General features: G+C 52.0%; 2 protein-coding genes across 4 annotated transcripts; both read left to right on the top strand.

The window, feature by feature from the left end:
- Positions 1–1542: 1542 nt before the first annotated feature.
- Positions 1543–7581, top strand: LOC118169611 (hemoglobin subunit beta). 3 transcript variants are annotated; one of them, XM_035331033.1, is made up of 3 exons: positions 1543–1888; positions 6232–6454; positions 7354–7497. In XM_035331033.1, the coding sequence occupies exons 1-3, from the start codon at positions 1797–1799 to the stop codon at positions 7480–7482; spliced, it is 444 nt and encodes a 147-aa protein (XP_035186924.1). In that variant the 5' UTR covers positions 1543–1796; the 3' UTR covers positions 7483–7497. The 3 variants fall into 3 exon arrangements, with proteins under 3 accessions (XP_035186924.1, XP_035186917.1, XP_035186908.1); XM_035331026.1 differs by lacking the exons at positions 6232–6454; positions 7354–7497 and adding exons at positions 2001–2223; positions 3236–3476 and having other exon boundaries at positions 1712–1888; XM_035331017.1 differs by lacking the exon at positions 1543–1888 and adding an exon at positions 5709–6114 and having other exon boundaries at positions 7354–7581.
- Positions 7582–13485: 5904 nt separating this feature from the next.
- On the top strand, positions 13486–17122 carry LOC118160550 (olfactory receptor 51G2-like). Its single transcript, XM_035315352.1, has 2 exons — positions 13486–13632; positions 15091–17122. Exon 2 carries the CDS (start codon positions 15302–15304, stop codon positions 16274–16276), a length of 975 nt encoding a protein of 324 aa, XP_035171243.1. The 5' UTR covers positions 13486–13632; positions 15091–15301; the 3' UTR covers positions 16277–17122.
- The last annotated feature ends 3123 nt before the right edge of the window (positions 17123–20245 follow it).

Raw genomic sequence — 20245 nt, 5'->3', positions numbered from 1 at the left:
GCTGGGAACAGGGATGAGGTGCTCACACACGGGGTACCACAAGCTACGCCTTGTTTCTATGAATTCATGCTAGTGAGACTTGTCTAAGCTGGAGAACCCAGGAAAACATTCAAGACCAGAACAAATAAAGACACTACTAACCACATACAGAAAAACCAGTGGTTTATTGAGACACCAGGCAACATCACTGGGTTTCACGTTTTAAGCCTTTCACAGATAAAGTGGAACAAATCTTTGCACGAAAATGTGCAATGGGAGAAATGCCAGTGAGATTAGGTCTGTTTGTAGCTTCTTTCACAGAGGGAAGCATATTATTTTTTTGGTCCTTGTTTAAATTATTATCATTCTCAGATTACTAGACTGTAACAGTCACAAATTATATTTTGCCACTATCATGGGAAAAACTATGACAAAAAATGTTGATTTCATGTACAGGAAGGACAGAGAACTTGTTCTCAATGGCCCCTATATTTAAGTTTTCACTAGCAAAAGAAAGTTCCCCGAAGTCTCCATGCCATGCAGAGGGTCATGTCCCTCGTTGGTCTCCTGAGCCTCACAGCATCCCCACGGCACGGCGAGCGGCTCAGGGACACGTCTGTGGTTTCGGAGCAGTGAACTCCTCTGCCTGCGCCCTCCCACCCCTTTATCAGAGAGAAGGCAGAAGGCATGGCAGTGGAGCAGGTTTGCCGAAAACATTGCACTTTTCAGCATGGAGGGCTGGGGGGTGCCTGGGGCAGGGTCCTTTGACCAAGCCCCTTCCAGAGCAAGCATACGGAGCAGAACTGGTGCTGCAGCTAACAGTGGCAGACGTAGCCCATGGCCAACACAAAGGCTTTGCTCCATTGTCACGCAGCCACCCTGGGCCTGCCAGTGTCCCTTTGAGCTGCCAGCTCCAGCAGGACAAAGTCCAGCCCCTGGTCCTGCACCCATCCCACCTCCCCCAGCTCCTGCTCACTTGAAGCAGCCCCAAGGGACCCCGCTGCCTGTCCCAGCACTCACAGGGTGGCTGCTGCCTGCTGCTGCAGATCTGCACTGTCACCAGTATGCCCAGTCTTCCCCACCTCACCCGGGGCCACCTCTGCGGGCCAACATTGTGAAGGCAGCTCCTGGGCACTGTGTTAGGGCACTTCCCTTCCACACTGCCACACTTGGCCTCTGCTGGAAGGCTCTTGGAGGCAGGAGCCTCTGCAGCCAACTGCCCGTGGTTCCATTATTGATACTCTAATGCTAGCAAAATGTTAAACAGCTGATGGAAAAGGACAAGGAGAACCCAACGCTAGCAGGCCCTGCAAGAAGAGGACAAACTTCTTGCACGGAGCTGGTGCCTTCAGAGCCAGGACCCAACAGCCCCAGGTCCTGCTCTGCTGCCTTGCCGTGGCACACAGCACTGCGGCTGCAGCATCCGAGGGGCACCAAGCCTGGCACGCGCCTTCCTCCCAGGGCGTCGGGGGGACTCGCACGGTGCTGTGCTCAGACTCTGCGTGGAGATAAATGCCGCCCTCCCGCAGGGAGCTGCACTGCTGGAAATCAAGGACGGGGGGCAGGGTGGTGGCGGATCTGGGCACCGTGCCCTGGGGCCCCACCCTGACACCGCGTCCCCTCCCTTGGGGTGCCAGGGCTGCGGGGGCCCCTCCCGGGACCCAGCCAATGGAGGGGTGCAGGGGGAAGAGGAGGGGCCCGGCGGAGCGTATAAAAGTGGGGACGGGACAGCCGCTCGCCAGCGTGCGATCCCCGCGGGAGCAAGAGCCGAGACCTCCTCCATACCTGCAGCCACACGCTACCCTCCGCCCGACACCATGGTGCACTGGACAGCCGAGGAGAAGCAGCTCATCACCGGCCTCTGGGGCAAGGTCAATGTGGCCGACTGTGGTGCTGAGGCCCTGGCCAGGTAGGTCCGGCTCGCGGGCATGGGCTCGGCTGCACCTGCATGGAGAAACTGCTGCAGTCACAGGAGGGAGCATTAACCGTGTGTGTGCTCATGTCCCCCCTTCTCTTCCCAGGCTGCTGATCGTCTACCCCTGGACCCAGAGGTTCTTCTCTTCCTTCGGGAACCTGTCCAGCCCCACTGCCATCCTTGGCAACCCCATGGTCCGTGCCCATGGCAAGAAAGTGCTCACCTCCTTCGGAGATGCCGTGAAGAACCTGGACAACATCAAGAACACCTTCGCCCAGCTGTCCGAGCTGCACTGCGACAAGCTGCACGTGGACCCCGAGAACTTCAGGGTGAGCCACCCTCCTGGCCAGGGCACCCTTCCCCTTGTATCTCCATGGGGAGTTTCTCCCTGTGCCCCCCAAGCCATGTCCCCAGTCCCACAAGTGGGGACTCCCCGTAGATACGCCAGTGCTGGAGGAAGAGAAGCTGGTGGTTGAGGCAAGGGGCAGATCCAGAAGGATGGGCAGGGAAGGGACCTACTTGTAGCTTGGAGAGAACAGACCAAAGGGGCTGAAGGGGCCATTGGGAGGGTGAAAGCAAGGCTGCAAGGGGGCAGGAAAGGCAGTGAGGAGGTGGTTGCAGTGCAGAAAGGGAGGGGGAGCATGAAGTGAAAGCAGTTGTTGGAGCAGGAAGAGGTCTGAGGCAAGGGGGAAGCGAAGGAGCAAGAGTGAAACCTGGCGTGGAGGAGAAAGGAGAGAGGAGTGATGAGAAAGTGACAGTGGCTAGATGCCAAGAGCCAAAGAGGAGTGGAACACAGATCAAGAGAGAAGTTTTGTTCCCACATCTCTGCAGATGAGCATCTCCCGGTGGGGTAGGAGACCCAGCATTTGTCACTGGGGCTGTTAGGGATCCCCCCATGCCAGTGGGAGCTTGTCCTTGGTGCCAGAGTGCTTTGCTTTTGCCAGCTCCCTGCAGATGCTCAGCTGTGCCTCCTGCTCAGGAGAACTCCCAAATGAAGACAAGGGAGAAAAAATTAATGAACAGAATTGCTGGAGAATTTTTGGTTACTCATCCCATACCAGTAGCAAAGGGAAGAAATATTGCCTGGGATCAGTGGTTGAGATGAAAAGCTTTGGAGTCAGTGGCCCAGACTAAACAGGGGCTGGTACTTTTCATATGTCGCACATTTTGCGATTTAGACTGAAAAAGAGGATTAATGAGTTTAAGGTATGTCTTAAAAAGGACTGCAGTTTGCAGGGAGACTTTTAAGCCTACAAAACGCCTGTAGGTTTCCCTGGGGCTGGGTGCAGGGATCGGCAGTCTCCTGGGCACTGTTAACCAAGGGTGCTCATGTTCCCACAGCTCCTGGGTGACATCCTCATCATCGTCCTGGCCGCCCACTTCAGCAAGGATTTCACTCCCGACTGCCAGGCTGCCTGGCAGAAGCTGGTCCGCGTGGTGGCCCACGCTCTGGCCCGCAAGTACCACTAAAGCGCTGGCAGCAAAGCTCCCAGAACATCCTCCAGCTCATGTCATGCACCCATGGAAATGCTCTGGAGCCGTCAGCTTGTAACAGCCCAATAAAGCTCATCCTGTGAAGGCCCCTCTGTCTGTGTGTCCCTGGCGGCTGGCGGGGCTGGGGGCTGGGGACCTGGGCACCCGCAGGACGGGGCTGGGGGCTCGGGCAGGGCTTGGGCGTCGGGATGTGCTGGCTTCCTTTGCTCTCGGTGGTCTTCTGGGTGGTTGTGTGGGGTCTGCCTCTGGAAATCAAACTTAGAAACCTGTGTACTGGGTGGGCACAGCCCTGCTGGTCTGGGCTTGTCTGCTGGGGGGGTTGCACTGGGGGAGATATCTGTAGTTTACTGTGAAACCAGGGGGGTTTCTCACAAGCCCAGGGGAATGCAGATGAACCATATTTTTTAGGGAGGATAAACAAAATGAAGACTTTAATCTTCCCCAGCCCATTTCTGGCATAAAGCCTACCAGAAATGAGCTGACTCATACTGGCCTAGCAGCCAGCTGGGTGGGGACAGGTTTTAGATAAACATTTTGCTATCAAGACCTGTCCAGACCTTGTTTATGCACTTCTTTTTCACCCTATGCTGCCCATTCTGCACTGTGGGTGGGGGCTGAGGGTGGGGAATCCTGCTAATAGTGGATAGTGGTGACTATTAATAATTTTCTGTAAGTGAAAATCAATCGACGCCTTGTACGTGCAAAGCTGTTTGGGTGTTTAAGCGTGCACAGAGCAGGACTCTAAAGTAGAGATTGTTCTTTGCATGGGAAGCACTGTCCGTCCTGCTGGAACTGAGCAGGGGACAGCAAAAGCATCCGCTAGCTGAAAGGACACGATTGCTTTTCGAAGGGAAAAATGAGGGCACAACTATATATCCCGGCATGTCTGACACCCCGTCTGCACCTTCCCTGCTTCCCCGCTGCTTCATCCTGTTTGTGGGCATCCCCCTCTTCTGCCCCTGACCCAGTGGGCACCAAAGCCCTTGGTGACCCAAAAATCCCCTTCTCACGCACACTGCTCTGTTGTGGCTGGTGTCAGGGCTTACACTGAGAACACGACAAGATTTTAGTATTTGGTCAAAAAGTGCTTTCTTCCTTGCAGGGTGCCTGGGGAGGCACAGAGTGTTTGTCTTGTTCAGGTGTCACAAAAAAAAAACAGACTCTTGTGATTTTTTTCATAGATGTCATGGTAGATTTTCACAGTTTCATACAAACACGGTTCTTCACAGACCAGGCAGAAATGACAGTTATTTCAACAATTTGGTCTCCTCCTGCCTGGCAAACGCGGTGTCTGGGGCTGGACGTGAGCCACCCGGGCCCCAGGCTGGCCCCTGCAGGGGAGCAGAGCAGGGCACCTCCTGCTGCTGGGGTCCCCTGCCTGGGTCCCCATCCCTGCACGCGGCCACACGGCAGCACAGACAGTGCCCACCGGTGGCTTCACTCCCTGGTCCCGGTGCCCCCATCAGACAGATCCCTTAGCACAATCCACGTCCCGTGAAAAACAACAGGAAGGTGGCAGATTGTTCCATGTGCCTTGGGATCAGGCTCACAGAGCCTGTACTTTCAGCAGAGACGCTGGTTTTGGGGGTTCTGCCCAGAAAGCAAAGCAGGAGAGCCCCCAGTGGAGGGGCATTGCTCCTGGGGAGGCTGCATCACCCCTTGTGCTCAGGGGTGTCCCAAGGGAGCGATCCTCATGAAATCCAAACTCCTGAACCGGCAGGAAAATGTGGCACACACCAGCCTCACCATGGCAGGATCTGAAGGGAAAGCCCCTGGCTGGGCATCCCTGAGCTGAGCTTTTGCTGCCTTTTGAGCCCACGGCAGGTCCTTTGGGGGCAAACCTGATGGTCAGAGAATATTTCACCTGCCCTTTATGGGTGAGAACTAAAGCAGAACTCGTCTGAAAACAACAGTCCTGTTTGATCTCTGCTCCCTGTACCACCACATAGCTCCTGGCTGGTCACCTTACAGCTGAGGGGAGTTCCACCAGCTCCAACAGCAAAGCTAAAACTGAAAGGTCGAGTTCTGCTGCAGGAGGAGGACAGAGGGGCTAAAGCAGATTTCAGCTGCAAAGCCGCTGCACCCCTTGAGCCCTCGGAGCAGCGCCAGCACTCCTGGTGGTGTGCAGGGACTGGAGTCCTGCAGTGCAGGCATCCCTGCATCTGCTGGGGGGCTGCCCCGACACTGGCTGCGTTTTGGCAGGGGCATTCATTGTTCGTCTGATGAAAAACTAGGCAGGGCTGGCAAAGGCACAAGGCTCGTTCTCCATGAGTCCCGTGCACGTGTTTTAAATGGAGATGGACCCTTGCGCAGTGCCTTGTGCAGCTCTTTTTTCTGCAAAAGGGCCCAGGTCGGGGATGGGAACCGGTGACCTGACAGCTGGGGGGGGGGGGAAGGGATAAAGCCCTTGAACTGGGGATAACCCGAGGCCCCTTCTCCGTGTGCCACACCCTGGCTGTCCCCTCCTGCTCCCCTCCAGCGCGGACCCCCACCCACCCGCAGCCAATGGCCCCGCAGCGCGGGGCGGGGAGGAGCTGCCGGCAGCGGATAAAAGCCCCCAGGGGTCTGCAGCTCCGCTACAAGGTCCCAGGTCCGTGTCCTCCTGCAGCCACACGCTACCCTCCGCCCGACACCATGGTGCACTGGACAGCCGAGGAGAAGCAGCTCATCACCAGCATCTGGAGCAAGGTCAACGTGGAGGAATGCGGGGCTGAGGCCCTGGCCAGGTAGGTCCGGGTCCCGGGCATGGGTTCGGCTGCACCTGCATGGAGAAACCGCTGCAGTCATGGGGGTAATGCTAACGGGGTGTGTGTGTGTGCTCATGTCTCCCCTTCTCTCTGCAGGCTGCTGATTGTCTACCCCTGGACCCAGAGGTTCTTCTCTTCCTTCGGGAACCTGTCCAGCCCCACCGCCATCGTCGGTAACCCCAAGGTCCGTGCCCATGGCAGGAAAGTGCTCAGCTCCTTTGGAGAAGCCGTGAAGAACCTGGACAACATCAAGAACACCTACGCCAAGCTGTCTGAGCTGCACTGTGAGAAGCTGCACGTGGACCCCGAGAACTTCAGGGTGAGATGTTTTTGCAGCCTGAGCCCTTCCCTGCATAGTGCTTTGGTTCAAAACTGGGGGGAATTGCTTCCCACGCTGCTGCCTGGGTTACTTTCTGTGGCTGGTGGAGGCAGAGGCCCTGCATAGTATCCAAGCAAGACAACACGTGTTGAAGCGTTTGCAAGAGAGCAGGTGTCTTTCAGGCTAAATAGTCCCATTTTTTGTGTCAGTGCAGGAATGGGGAGGAGAAAGGATTGAGAGATTGTAACCTAAAGGAAGCACTTGGGCTGAGGACATAAAAAAGCAAACACAGAGGAAGGTACAGCATAGGTGGTGGAATTAGAGGTGGAGAGATGCTGAACAGAGTATTTAAGGAAATCATAGGTCCTATAGCAAGGTAAGCAGCTAATCTGCCCTAAAATTATAGAGCAAATCTCTGGCTTGTCCAGCATGGGCGCCTGTTGGGATGGGCACTCTTTCCTCCCCTAACACTTATAAATAAAAATTGATGAATTTATTCATTTACGTGTAAATAAATAAAAAAAAAAAATACAAGCAGCACTTGGCAGGGTGGATGTCAGGCCAAACTGCTTTAGTATCCCAAGAATGCAGGAAAACATTTTCAGAGCTTTTTCCCCACCCACCTCCCTTTTTGTTTAAGAATGAAGCAGACGATTTCTTTCTCCAAACCAAGGGCTTTCTCTGGAAAGGCAGAATTTTGTCCTAGCAGCTGCAGGGAGCAGGCACCGAGCCACACCATGCAGCCCAGAGGCTGCTCAGGGTGGGAAGGAGGGCGTGCAGGGGGGCTTCAGCCTCGGGGAGAAGTCAGACGAGCCCCCTGGGCTGGTGGGGGGGATGCTCCGTGGCCCACTGTGATTCAAGCAGCGCTAACCCTGCCTGTTCTCCGCTTTCTCCTCCAGCTCCTCGGAGACATCCTAATCATCGTCCTGGCCTCCCACTTCGCCAGGGATTTCACCCCCGCTTGCCAGTTTGCCTGGCAAAAGCTGGTCAGCGTCGTGGCTCACGCGCTGGCCCGCAAGTACCACTGAGCCTGCCGGCACCGGCCGGGGAAGGGCCCCGGGGAAGGGCCCCGCCGCACCGCAGCACCTCTGGGTGCCAGCGGGCTGTAACCCCCAATAAACGCCTCAAATGTCTGCAGTCTGCCTGTCTGTGCTGGGGGGGCTGCCAAACTCTGGAGTGCACCCTGAGGTGCTCCCCTGCCAAGGCACACAGGGCTGGGAGGGGAAAACCCACACAGCGTGCTGGCAAGGGGCCGTGGCACTGGGAGGGCTGCAGGAATATCTGGGGGTTGCGATGAATCCGTGCCTGTTCTCCTGACTCCTGGTTCATGGGAAAGGAGGTGAAGCCACACGGAGCCCACCGCTCCCCACTGAGCCATGGCTGTTCAGTTCCTGCTGTCCCCTTTTTGGGCATCGGTTCTGCCTTGCCTACTCCGCCGGCTGGAACTTTCCTCCTCCCTGCCACCTCCCTGCCGAGCAGAGGGTGCACTGCGAGTGGGGAAACCTCTGGACTCGGACTGCTGGGAGGCTCGTGTCGTCGGGCCCTGCAGGAGACATTGGTCCCCCACGGGGGGATTTGTAATGCCAGGGCACAAGGCAGACACTCATACCCAAGGGTCCCCAGTCTCCCTCTCCAGATGGAGGGAGTTCAGCTCCCACCAGCGCCCTGCAAACAAAGCCCCCCACACTAAGGGTGCCCAGGCTTTGCTTTGCGCTCCCCTCCCCATCCACCAGGCCCCCGTGGTGCTTGGAGCTGGGCTGGGGGTCAGGCTGGGTGGTTTGCTCTGTGGGACGAGGATGAAAAGGTCAATTTTCATTAGCTATTTTGTTACCCAAAACAGAGGAGAAAAAAAAAAAAAAAAAAAAAAAAGTGAAAAAAAGTGTCCAGGGCTCTGTTTATCTCACTCCTACGTCTTGCCTTAAACCAAGACTGGAAACTCCTTGAACAAAGGGGCTGACACCCAGAGATGTTCACAGCATCTAACACAGCTGAGTCATGGCTGTGATAGACATTTCTGGAATTAGCAGGGAGGATATGGTTGGTTTGGGTCATTATCTCTCAAAGGCATGACCTATCATCACCTGGATTCAGCTGGCTTCTCCTCTGCACCTGACCTGCAGATTTCTGTCTAAACGATAATAGGGGTCCTGGAAATGCAGCACGGGCTGTGCACTGCCCAGGTCTGAGCCCCGAGCTGCCCCTGCTTTGAGCAGGCACTGGACCAGAGACCCCCAGAGACCCTCCCCACTTGCACTGTCCTGTGGTTCTGCACTTGGAGCGTGCAGGATGCTTGCTTGCTTTTAGTCACCTCTGGATTTCTTTGAAGGGTTCCATAAAGAAATGAGTTGAAGCTGCCTTTGCAAAAATACTTTGTCCAGATGCTGTAAAGGACAGGGTTCACGAGAAGTGGGTGGAAGATGTAGGTGTTTCTCATCACAGTGTGAAAGACGAGGGTACCTCTTTCTCAAAACTGTGCAGGACGGACAAGACAAGCATCGATGCTGCTGGGTGCTCTGGGGAGGGCAGCCAGGTGGGATGGCTGCACGGGGGGCAGATCAGTGGGGGCAGAGGGCCGTCAGTCATCAGCCCCTCCAGGGACATGGCAAAGAGTGCTGCTGACCCCAGGAAGGCAAGGGAGCAGATGAGGAGCTGAGCCATGCAGGGCATAGCTCAATATCCATGAACCTCCTAGGGCTGCAGTACCCCGGCACAGCGGAGAAACACAGACCGCAGTCAGTGAGGGTCGGCACGGAGATGTGATGCATGTGCCGGTGGAGGCTTTGGTCTGCTTTTCTAGCATACAGAATAACACAACTTCCAATGTCATCAGTGAAGTAAGCAGAACAAATCCAAAGAAACGTAACACGCCTGGGAGTCCAGGCCATCAAAAAACTATGGCCATGAGGCTGGTTGTGTGCACACCTCGTAAGGTGGTCCTGATGTCCTCTCATTTCCTAGGAACTGCAATCTGTGCAGCCTGGATATGGTACAAGTCTTTTTTAAAAAATGATGGAAAACCCCTGAATCCTTATGAATTACACCATGCAGCACTGAATTGATGGGAAACTCTTCTCGTCCTCACTAGCAGGTTGATGGATTGTTCTCCTCTGTCATAGCTTCTCCCAGACCTGAGGCAGCGCTGCAGACCTTTGATGAATGAACACACCATGTTGCTTTGGACAGAAACTGAGGGAACTTCCACAACGACAGCACAGATTAACAACTGAATAGATTGCATGAGAGGAATGTTAAAATTGGTTGGAAAAGGGATTAGGAAATAATGCTAAACTATATAAATCAGAAAACAGTTCTGAGCAGAGGTTGCAGTCTCTGCTCCTCCTCAGCCATTGGGTGATGTCACAGCTCCTGGAGCTGCCCTCCCGCAGACCCGCTGTGAAAAAGGTCACACAGCTTGGCACATAGCTGGATGGAAGATAAAGCTTCTTATTTATCTCATAACTGATCTCATACCAGGTATCATGTGCAGTGTTTGCAGGTGGTAAGGGAAAGAATTAGTCAAATGTCCGCGCTAGGATAATAGAATCACTGCAATGAAAACTGTGGTGGTGGTGGATTTCATGCTTATGAGAGCAGCATTTGTGTTTTCTCTGCAGGGTTGTTCTTGCTAACAGCTGTGACATATTGCCTGTCTACTTGAAATAAACTCCTAAAAATTTCAGCTTAAAGATATACGGAACTAATCAAACACCAGAGCCTTTCATGGAATCCTTATTCAAAGGATTTGTGTCAGTCTACGGAGCAGGATACCAGAGGACTACCAGGTATAATTATTTTTATCTGTTCTGATCCCCACACTCACCATTATAACAGGAGCAGAAAAAAAAAAAAAATGTTCATTTTATCTTTCGGCTTAAGCCAAAAATACTCTTAAACTGACTCTGTGCTGCCCCTGCTGGGGTTATATATGCAGTGAGGCAAGATTTTATGCCTCCAGAGGGAATTCTCTGTCAGGAGCATCAGCGTAACAGAGCATTTCAGCAGACAGGTCTCACAGCTGTCATGATTTGAAAATAATCATAACAAAATTCAGCCATCCCTGTGGCATGTTTGTTGTGTTTTCCCACACGACTTGAAATGAGGATGAATGGTAAAGTACTTGTTCTTATTTTGCAAAAGATGCTTATTGCTTTTGAGTAGTAAATAAAGGGGTTGCTCTCTCTAAGCATCAGCACGGAAATACCCGAGCTACCTGGTGGCTCTGTGCTCCTGTGGTAGCTGTTTCTGCTGGCTTTGTACGCTGCACTTTCTGGCACAGAGGTATTATGGCAGAGAATATCTGTCTGTAAATCAAGAGGGATCATTTTCAGACCACCCAGCCCCTAGGGGAATGCTGGAATCGATGGGTGAGGCTGGAGGGAGCAGGTTGGCTTTGTGTCCTGGTTTCCGTAGGCCAGGTTGTGCAAGGCCTGGCTGGGAACAGGACCACAACTTTTTTTTCCTGTATCACCAGCAAAGTCTGATGTTTGAGAAATACAATTTGCATATTAAGAGATTTTTGATCTATCCCCCTTGGTAACTTTGGAGAAATTAAGGTTTGAAATTCCAGAATGACTTATCTTGGCTGCTCTGCATCATCTTTCCTTTTTTTTTTTCCGCCCTCTCTCCTCCTCCCACCTCTGTTCAGTGCCCTTCCAGCCCAAATTCTCTTCTGTAAGAGAATTAGACACATGCTCATTTTCCATTCCAGACCTGAACTGACAGGGATAAAGCTTCTGAGATGATGAAGCAGGAGTTTCTCTTCCATATCCCAAGGACTCCTATGGCCAGAAGGGCACAGGTTTTCAGTAGCTGGTAAAAAGCAAACACACAAATTAAATATTTTGGTTTTTTATTATTTTTTATTATTTTACTATTTTTTTTAACTTCTCCTCTCCAGCCTATTAGCACGTCTCCCTTAACCTTTCTTTGTCCAGGCTACGTAACTGCTGCTGTGCAGGAAGGCTCCACCCCACAGAAATGAAGAACTCCTGCACTGGGGACACATTCACTAATCGGTGAAAAACTGCTGGGAAGTTAATGTGATTTTGATGTTCCCACTCTGTTAAACTTGAGCAGTTGACAGGGGCTGGAGAAACACTACCTTTGTCCATACAGCAGGGAAGTGAGAATGAAATGAGGGAAGCCCAGTCCCCAGGAAGTGCAGCCCCATCTCACCACACAGCACATTGCAGACGGGGCTGAACCTCCTGGATACTGCCCAGCCTCACGGCAGGGCTGTGGAGCACCTCCTTGGACGGAGACTTTTAGCAGATGTGCCCTCATACCACATTCTCCATATAGCAGCCACGCGCTGCCTGGTGGTGTCCCAAACATCCAACCAAACACCTCTTGCTCCTGCTTTGCCCCAACCCTGTCCCACAGATTCTTCCAGGGAATGCTTAAATTTGGAATAGCTTTATTTGGGATGTTTCTGTTTATTTTGTTAATATTTTTCATTTTACACATGAAGTTTTCAGTGTTTGACAACACCAGAGAGAAGGAACCATGAAAGGACTTGTATCTTCTCAAGAAAGAAAGAAGAGTGAGACACCACTTTTGCACTAAAAGGCTTGGCAGGTATGTGTGCGTTTTTCCAGGGGCACAAAAATCTAAAGATGCCCTCTTTTACCCCAAATTCAGTGAAGAAATCTAAGTAGTGTTTCCAGAGAGTCATGCCCCTACCTTCAGACCTAGTTGACAGGTGCAGAGCAGCAGCTTCACCCTAGAGCCACACCTACACTTTGGGCAAATAAATGACCTTTTTCAATGTTTAAGGTCCTAAAAAATCATCTTAAAAAGGAAGAAAAAATAACTTTTTAATTATTATGTAGTGTTTTGACCAACATTCCCTAAGCAATTAGGGTTCCTGTGCTTGCTCTTGCAGTGCTGATCCCTGTGCTGCTCCTAGGGTGGTAGCAGCCCAAGGTACTAATGGGAGTACCATCACCATCCTGGACTGTTTGCATTTTATGGCCTCAGCCCCTGCAGTAGGTCCCAGGTGAGTCTCACTGCTGCTGAGATTTCACATGGGCATTTATAAAAACAGACAGCTGCTTCTGCATGTGCAACACTCGGGCAGGAGCGATTCCCTCTCCCTCTGCCTCTTGTGCCTAAGGACTCTGGCCAAGCAGAGGTAAGGACGTCTGAGGCAGCCATGTGTTCCCATGTCAGTCTCAGTTCATTACCAATGTTTTAATTTTGTAAGCATCATTTTTCCGTTCAGATTTTGTAATCAGGGAAACAAAGCTATCAGGGATAACTTTGTTTCACAGTTGGCTTTCTTATCTCTCATTGCACTTTCCTGCAGCTGTTTCATGCTCTCCATCCCCTCATGCTCATCAATCCCCTTCAAAGCCATCACCTAGCCACCCAGGCAGCTATTGCCAGCACAGCCCTGACTGCCTCTCCATCAGTCCATCCATCCATTCACACGCATTTCCATCACCTCTTCCCACCGCGCTGTCTCCTCTCTGTGTTCTCCACTGCTCATGTGCCTCTTGCTGTGTCACAGGGGCACTGCAGGGGTGCAAGAGCAAGACATCCACTGGAAGAGGGAGCAAACGTTTCTGCAGAGAGCAGTATGCAGTGATATAACTGCATATTTCAGACAGGACTTGAGGCTCTAAAACCAAATGCTGAAAACTGCTTTTTCATGGATCTTTCACAAAACACAGATTATGTCCCATCTGCTGATGGGGCAATGTCTTGATCCTGTCCCTGAAGCGACTGGTGCTGAGCACGCTTGGAGATGGAGCAATGCAGCAGGTGAAACAGCTTCTCTGCTCCTGGCTTACAGGGAGCCTGGCAGACGGTGGATTACTCTCTGTCGCCAGGCTCCATGCTCATCCTTCTGGGCAGGGGCTGAGCATCCACCAGGGCCGGAGCACCCACGCCTCCCCCATGGCACAGCACCGAGCTGCATGGTGGAAATTCATTCGAGTGCAGAGGCATGGCTCGTCTGTCTGACCAAGGGCAAAAAGAAAAGGAGTGTGGGAGGAGCAGACGAGCGATATTCCTTCCTCAGCCTCAGCATGGAGCAGTCAGGCTGGGCAGGGTGAAGCTGGAGGGGCACAGGGGGGAGAGGATGGGATGCCCAGGCTCTGGGGTGGTCTGCACCCCTGCGGGTGGAGGACTGGTCCCCAGCACTGAAGTCCCTCCCTGTGCTGGAATGCTAGCTGGTAGGGAAAGCCATTAAGCCATTCTTTTTGCAGTTTTATTAATATTCTCTCAGGCAAGAGCACTTGATGATACACAGAGTGAGAAGCATAACCTTTTTTTTTTCTTTTTTTTCTTTTTTTTTTTTTTTTTTTTGCTGGTAGTCTGAACATTTATAGATTATGAAGATGAGGAATATGTTCAAGTCTGAAAACCAAAATTCAAGTACCTAAATCTATATTTTCATGTTGAAGATGACTAGAGCACCCAGAAAGCTGTCTGCTAATTGAGCTAATCAAGCTAATTATTTAGCTGGCAAAGTAAAGAGTGGAGGCACAGATGTCTGGAGCTTTGTCTGAGAAGTGGGGCAGTTGGAAATAGACTAATTCCATTTTTCATGGCACATTAATGAATTTAGCCACATGCCCTCCAATTAAACAATGCCGTGTTCCTTGTTTGCATAGGCAGATGGAGTGTGGATTCCTTGAGTGCCGAGTTCTGGAGAATTTAACTTCTTCCTCGTCGGCTGTTGCCGCCCCTGAAAAGAGCAGCAAAGACAATCAAATCATCTGCATAGGCTGGAGGAATGTTTTACAACATTTTGTTTTACCTGCAACTCCAAGAGGTGCAGACCCTGTAGCCTGAGCTTAAGCCCTTTCAGCTCTGCGCTGCGTTTATGAGCTGTGCTTCACAGAGCTCGGCATCTCCCCGAGGAATCCGTGGGCTGTGGCTTGGAAGCTCTGCGCTGACAGCTCTGCAGCTGAAGAGAGCTCTCTTTGAGGGAGCATTGCTTAATCCTACCCATAACTGCTAGCTGTAAAAACAACATTCCCGCTAAGAGTTATAGTTTTTGTGCATATTACTAACACACATATCAGCTGAAATGCCCGTCACTCTGAGTAGCCTGATGGGCTGTCACTGAGAGCTGTAGTAATGACAACAAGGACTGGAATAGTAAATATTCTCCGAAGCGAAGGGAAATGATAGCATTCTAAATTCACCAGTGCCTTACCAAAGTTAGACTTAAGGGAGTGACCATGTCCCCTTGGGGTCAGAGCGGGTGACAGATGAATTTTGGTAATTGCTTCTGTTTCTGTACCTCCCAGAGACCAGGGCGAAGGACTCACAGAAGCACCGAATGCTTTGGGTTGGAAGGGGCCTTACAGCCCACCCACTGTCCCCCCCATGGGCAGGGACCCCTCCTGCCTGCCCAGGCTGCCCAAAGCCCCTTCCAGCCTGCACACAGGTGAGCTGTGTGCACCAGGGACTGGGCATGGAGGTACGAAAAGGGCTGGGGGACCGGGGGAGGCCGCAAGCAGCCTGCTGACCCTGTGCGGGGAGCCCCAGAGGGACCTGGTGGAGCTGGAGAGCGGGGCCCGGGTAGGACGGCTGCGTGGCCTGGAGGCTGGGAGAGGTTGCAGCAGTGTCCTGGGAGGGATGCAGCCCTGGTGCAACCAATGATGTTACTATCTGCTGTGTAGGTGAGGAGCCCGGGGGAAGCAGGAACAAGGGCTGAGCCAGCATTGCCACATGCTAATCGCTGCTCTGGCACATCTTCAAGGAAGAGAGAAGAAATGAGATCTTCACGACAATCCCCCCGACTGTGTCTGGCCAGTGGTTTGTTTTCATTGCTCTGTGAAATCTAAGCCTGCTCTACCTTTGAATTGTTTATGGGAAAGGGTCCCGTAGCCCATGTCCAGGGCGAGCATGTCTCCAGGGAACAGCAGCCATGCCCTGGCTTTCCTGCTGGCAGGCATCCCCGGGATGGCTCATTCCCACCGCTGGGTTTTCATTCCTTTTGGTCTGATGTATCTGACTGCAGTGCTGGGCAATGGCATCATCCTGCTGGTTGTGAGAGCCCATCACAGCCTCCACGAGCCCATGTACTATTTCCTTTCGATGCTGGCCACCACAGACCTGGGCCTGACTCTGTCCACCCTGCCCACCGTGCTGTTTGTCTTTTGGTTCCACGCCAGAGAGATCAGCTTCCCAGTCTGCCTCACCCAGATGTTCTTCATCCACGTCTTCTCCTTCATGGAGTCCTCAGTGCTCCTGGCCATGGCCTTTGATCGCTACCTGGCCGTCTGCTTCCCGCTGAGGTACTCCTCCATCCTCACTGGGGCCAGGATTGTGAAGATTGGGCTGGGGATCGTTGGCCGATGCACTCTGACACTGCTTCCATTAATCTGCCTTCTTACGCGGCTGCCTTTCTGCAGGTCCCATGTGCTTTCTCACCCCTATTGCCTGCACCAGGACATGATACAGCTGGCATGCACAGACGCCACCTTGAACAGCCTGTATGGCTTAACTCTGGTGTCGATGGTGATCCTGGACTCGCTGCTCATCGCCTTCTCCTACGCCATGATCATTAGGACCGTGCTGGGCATCACCTCTAGAGAGGAGCAGGCCAGAGCCCTGAACACTTGTGTTGCTCACTTCTGTGCTGTCCTCATCTTCTACATCCCGTTGGCTGGCCTCTCCATTATACACCGGTACGGGAAGAACGCTGCACCCATTAGCCATGCTCTCATGGCCAATGTCTACCTTTTTGTCCCACCCGTGTTGAACCCCATTCTCTACAGCATGAAAAACAAGGCCATTCGCAGGGGCTTCCTCAGGCTCCTGTGCCAAAGAGCGGCCTGGCCTGGCCATGGCTGGAGGCATTAAGAGGGACGCTTGCACACATGAAATGCCCAGAAAAAAGTGCCAGGTCAGACATAAGCAGGAGTTTAAGTTTATTGGGAAGAGCACCTTGCAAATAATGCTGACAGCTGAAAGCTGAATGCATCCACAGCAGGAATCCAGCTAGGAAGTGGGTGGACTGCTTGGTGACCAAGGTGGGCTTCATAGCAGGTGTCTAAGAAGCTCTTGATTAGTTTGAAATCGGTATGGAGGAGACATTACACCAAATAAATATCAGTGAATGATCTGTAACTCCCAGGACCAGGTGTTTCTCACATGTATCTGGAAGGAACTCGGATGTGAAACTGCAGAGCTGCTGGGCAGGGTGCAGGACTATTTCAAATGGCCATGATGCTGGAGGACGGGCAGTCATCCCTTTTACTCTGCCTGCAACAAGGGGCTTCACTGGGTCCCTGAGACCTACTGACCAGGGGAAAATTTCTGTTCTTGGCTGTGATAAAGAATAAGGTCATCAAGCATACTGGTAAACACATCTGGGTAAAACTCTTGCACAGTCAGCCAGGCTACTACAACGGGAAATCCTGCCACTCACAGCATCCAGGCTTCTGTGAGGGTTGCTCCAGCTGGAGGGATCTCGAGGACATAATGCACCTGCATGTCCCCAAAAAGTTTGACTAAAGAAAATTACTTTGTAAGGGAAGTGGAAGAAACCTTCTTCTATGGGAAGCTGATTAAATTAAAGGTTCATTATTTTCAGCCCAGAGAAAAGTCAGCAGTGGCTTACCCAAAGGATGTCTCCTAGGGCTCATTTTATTCTACATTTTCATCATCCTGGACAAAGGAGTGCACAGTGAATGCTCAAAGCTTGCTAAAGACACAAGGTCAGCCACTGTACTGATGCAGTCTTCTGTATACTTATAATATTGTTTATACTTTCATTGCAATAAATCTGGGGCTCCATGTAGCTGTGTTTCCTCTTACTGTAACGAGCTTTTGAGCGTACCACAGCCCCAGCACAGTGGGAGACTCGGTATCACCTCTGTGTGGTAAGTTATATTTCTCCAGTCAGCCACAAGAGATGAGGAATCCATGTGAACTTGTTAAACCCAATGCTCTAACCTGCCCCAGCCGAGGAGGGGGGCTCAGCCTGCGGAAGGGGCTTTGCGCTGTTAGGGTCACAGCAAAACCCCAGGGGTAACCTGTAAAGCACCGATGTCCATTCAGTTCTTGGTTTGACTTGGAATACATGCAGTATGTTTTGTTATTTTCCTGTGATTTTCATGTCCCCATTTATACTTCAGTAAATACCAGTGTTCCCGTATTGTTCTCAGTAATGGCAGGTTTATGGAAGGGAAAAAAAGAAGCCAGGAGTTTCCAGCCCCAGTGAGGAAGCATCCTGCTGTTGGTGATGGGCCCCATGCACAGCAGGACTGCAACCAGCACTGCCACTGGCATTCTGTTGGGTCCGAAGCACACGGCACAGCTTTGCCTTCCCACTCTCCAACCATACACCACAGCAATCCCATTCAGATCAATGGAAATCAAGGCAGAGGGAGGAACGGGGGCAGGCAGGACCTTCTGGGGTGAAACCCCCCCAACTATCTGCCTTAGGATGATCTGAGTTTCTGACCAGGACAGTTTTGATTAGTTTCCCTCCTGTGTAACAGTTTCAGGAGACTCATGGGAGCTGGCTCTCCTGTTGCAGTAATGCAGATGGGATGCCGATGGTGCAGCGGCAGTGCCGTGCTCCCATACTTTTTGCTTCTAATTCTGCTCCCGTTACAACGTGCCGTGCTGTGATGGTACCCAGTGCCGCAGCAGTGATATTGCAGGGCTGCCAGGGATCTGCACTGAGGCACTGGTTGGGTGGTCCAGGCAGAGCAGGTGAAGCATCCCGGCCACTGCATCTGCGACACCCCAGTGTGGGCTGGGTGTGGGGAAGGGAAATGTGTGTTGCCTTCCAGCTCCAGCAGCACGAGTCACAGCCGCTGGACATGTCCTATCCCGCTGGAAGCATCACCTGGCTGGGGCTGAGGGCTTGGCCATGCACCCAAGTCCTTAGATCTTCACAGCCCCATCCTAGGCCACAGGTGTAAAAATCTTGGACAAACCACTATTGCACACATGTAGATCTGTTCTCTGGTGCACGCAGAGATGTCTGAGCACACCTGGGAAGCATTGTAAGTTACCTGCATGTGCTTCAGGACGGCTGCAGCTTACCCAGTGTCATAGAGAACATGAGAAACCCTCACCCACACCTCCCTTGCTACATCCTGCTTGTCTAAAGGGAAGTCCCATTAGCTTAGGATCAGTCACAGGCCCTGCATTGCCAACCAGGAATGGGATCAATGTATAGAAGGCTGTAGATACAGCAAGACTCCTCTGTGCAGCAAGTAGAGTGGTGGGGGCCTACAAACAGGGTGTCCCCCCCCTGCTACACAGAGTTAAAAGGTTCACGGTTCTCAGTGAACAGGTGACAGGATGGATGTGGTGGTTTCACCGTGCTAGGCAGCTGAGCTCCACCACAACCGCTCTCTCACTCCCCCTCCTCAGAAGAGGAAAGAAAAGAAGAAGGAAAGAAACAACTCCCGTGTTGAGATAAGGATACTTTAATTAAAGGAAAAATAATTATATGGGGAAAAATATTATTAATTAAATAATAATACTAAATGGAAAAGGGAAAGGTGAAAATGGGAAAAAAAATAAGCAAAGGCCATGTGGAAGTGCAGAGGAAAGAAATTCCTCTCTCCTTCCCCCCACCAAGCAATGCCTGACCACGTCCTTGCAGCAGGGCCTCAATGCACGCAGCCGCTGTTCGGGAGGACAGACGTTTCCACAAGAGCCCCCCTGCCCTCTCCTTCCCCTTCCCCACCGTTTGTTGCTGAGTGTGACACCAGACGGCATGGAATATCCCTCTGGTGCTTTAGGTCAGCCGCCCTGTGATGCCCCCTCCCCAGCTCCTGCCCACCCCCAGCCTGCCGGCTCTGGGGGCTGGAGGAGTCCTGGTGCGGTGCCAGCACTGCTCAGAGCAGGCACAGCAGCGGTGTGACACCAGGGCTGTTCTGGCCACACGTGCAGAGCACAGCACTGGTGGGCTGCTGCAGGGAGCATAGCTCCAGCCCAGCCCGGCCCAGCACAATGGAGTAGACAGTACCTAAACTATTATTCACCAGGTGTTCTAACATGTGCAAAACCTTGTGTCTTCTCTGTATGACATCAGTGCCTTCTTGTAGTGAGAAAATTGTGTATATCTCTGAGAAACAGTTCAGTTTTTACGCTGTGAATAATGTGATCTGGCACAGGGAGTACAAGGAGGAAGATATTGGCCATGAAGACATGAACCAGAGTAGAGGCATTTTTCCCAAAGCTATACACAACAGAGAAGCAAATCATCAGGATATAATAAATAAAAACAGCACAGATATGAGAGACAGGTGTTCAGGGCCTTGACATTCTCTTCCTTTGATGCTATACTCACTGTATTCTTAATGATCATGATGTGGGACAGCATGATAGACAGCAAGTCTAGCCCACACGTGGCCAGGGGGACAAATAAACCATGCATGCTACTCACCTTGACATCTTCATAGGACAGCTGAGTGAAGTTGGGTGCATACAGAATCACACAACCATAAATGCTGGGAAAGCCCTCCAGGATCACCTGGTCCAACCACCCCCCTACCACCAATATCACCCCCCAAGCCATGTCCCCAAGCACCACATCCAACCTTTCCTTAAACACCCCCAGGGAGGGTGATGCCCACTTCCCTGGGCAACCCGTCCCCATGCCTGACCGCTCTGTGAGAAGAAATGTCTCCTCATTTCCAACCTGACCCTCCCCTGGCACAGCTTGAGTGATCCAGCACTTGGGACCAGGAGAACAGAGGGCAGTAAGAAACATTCATCTTCTCCTTTTTCTTTTTCTTTTTTTTTTTTTTCCTTTTTTTTTTTTTCTTTTCTTTCTTTTCCTTTCCTTTCCTTTCCTTTCCTTTC

Source organism: Oxyura jamaicensis, chromosome 1 (assembly GCF_011077185.1).
Source record: "Oxyura jamaicensis isolate SHBP4307 breed ruddy duck chromosome 1, BPBGC_Ojam_1.0, whole genome shotgun sequence".
NCBI classification, from domain to species: Eukaryota; Metazoa; Chordata; class Aves; order Anseriformes; family Anatidae; genus Oxyura; species Oxyura jamaicensis.
Note: the sequence above shows the minus strand (reverse complement) of the source record. Positions and strands in the feature narration are given on the sequence as shown.

Excerpts from the sequence above, each read along its gene's own strand:
- LOC118160550 (XM_035315352.1), top strand. The coding sequence starts at position 15,302 with ATGTCCAGGGCGAGCATGTCTCCAGGGAACAGCAGCCATGCCCTGGCT.
- LOC118169611 (XM_035331017.1), top strand. The coding sequence starts at position 5,894 with ATGGCCCCGCAGCGCGGGGCGGGGAGGAGCTGCCGGCAGCGGATAAAA. Across the intron at positions 6,115-6,231 it reads GGGGCTGAGGCCCTGGCCAG|GCTGCTGATTGTCTACCCCT; the intron begins GTAGGTCCGGGT and ends TTCTCTCTGCAG. Across the intron at positions 6,455-7,353 it reads TGGACCCCGAGAACTTCAGG|CTCCTCGGAGACATCCTAAT; the intron begins GTGAGATGTTTT and ends TTTCTCCTCCAG.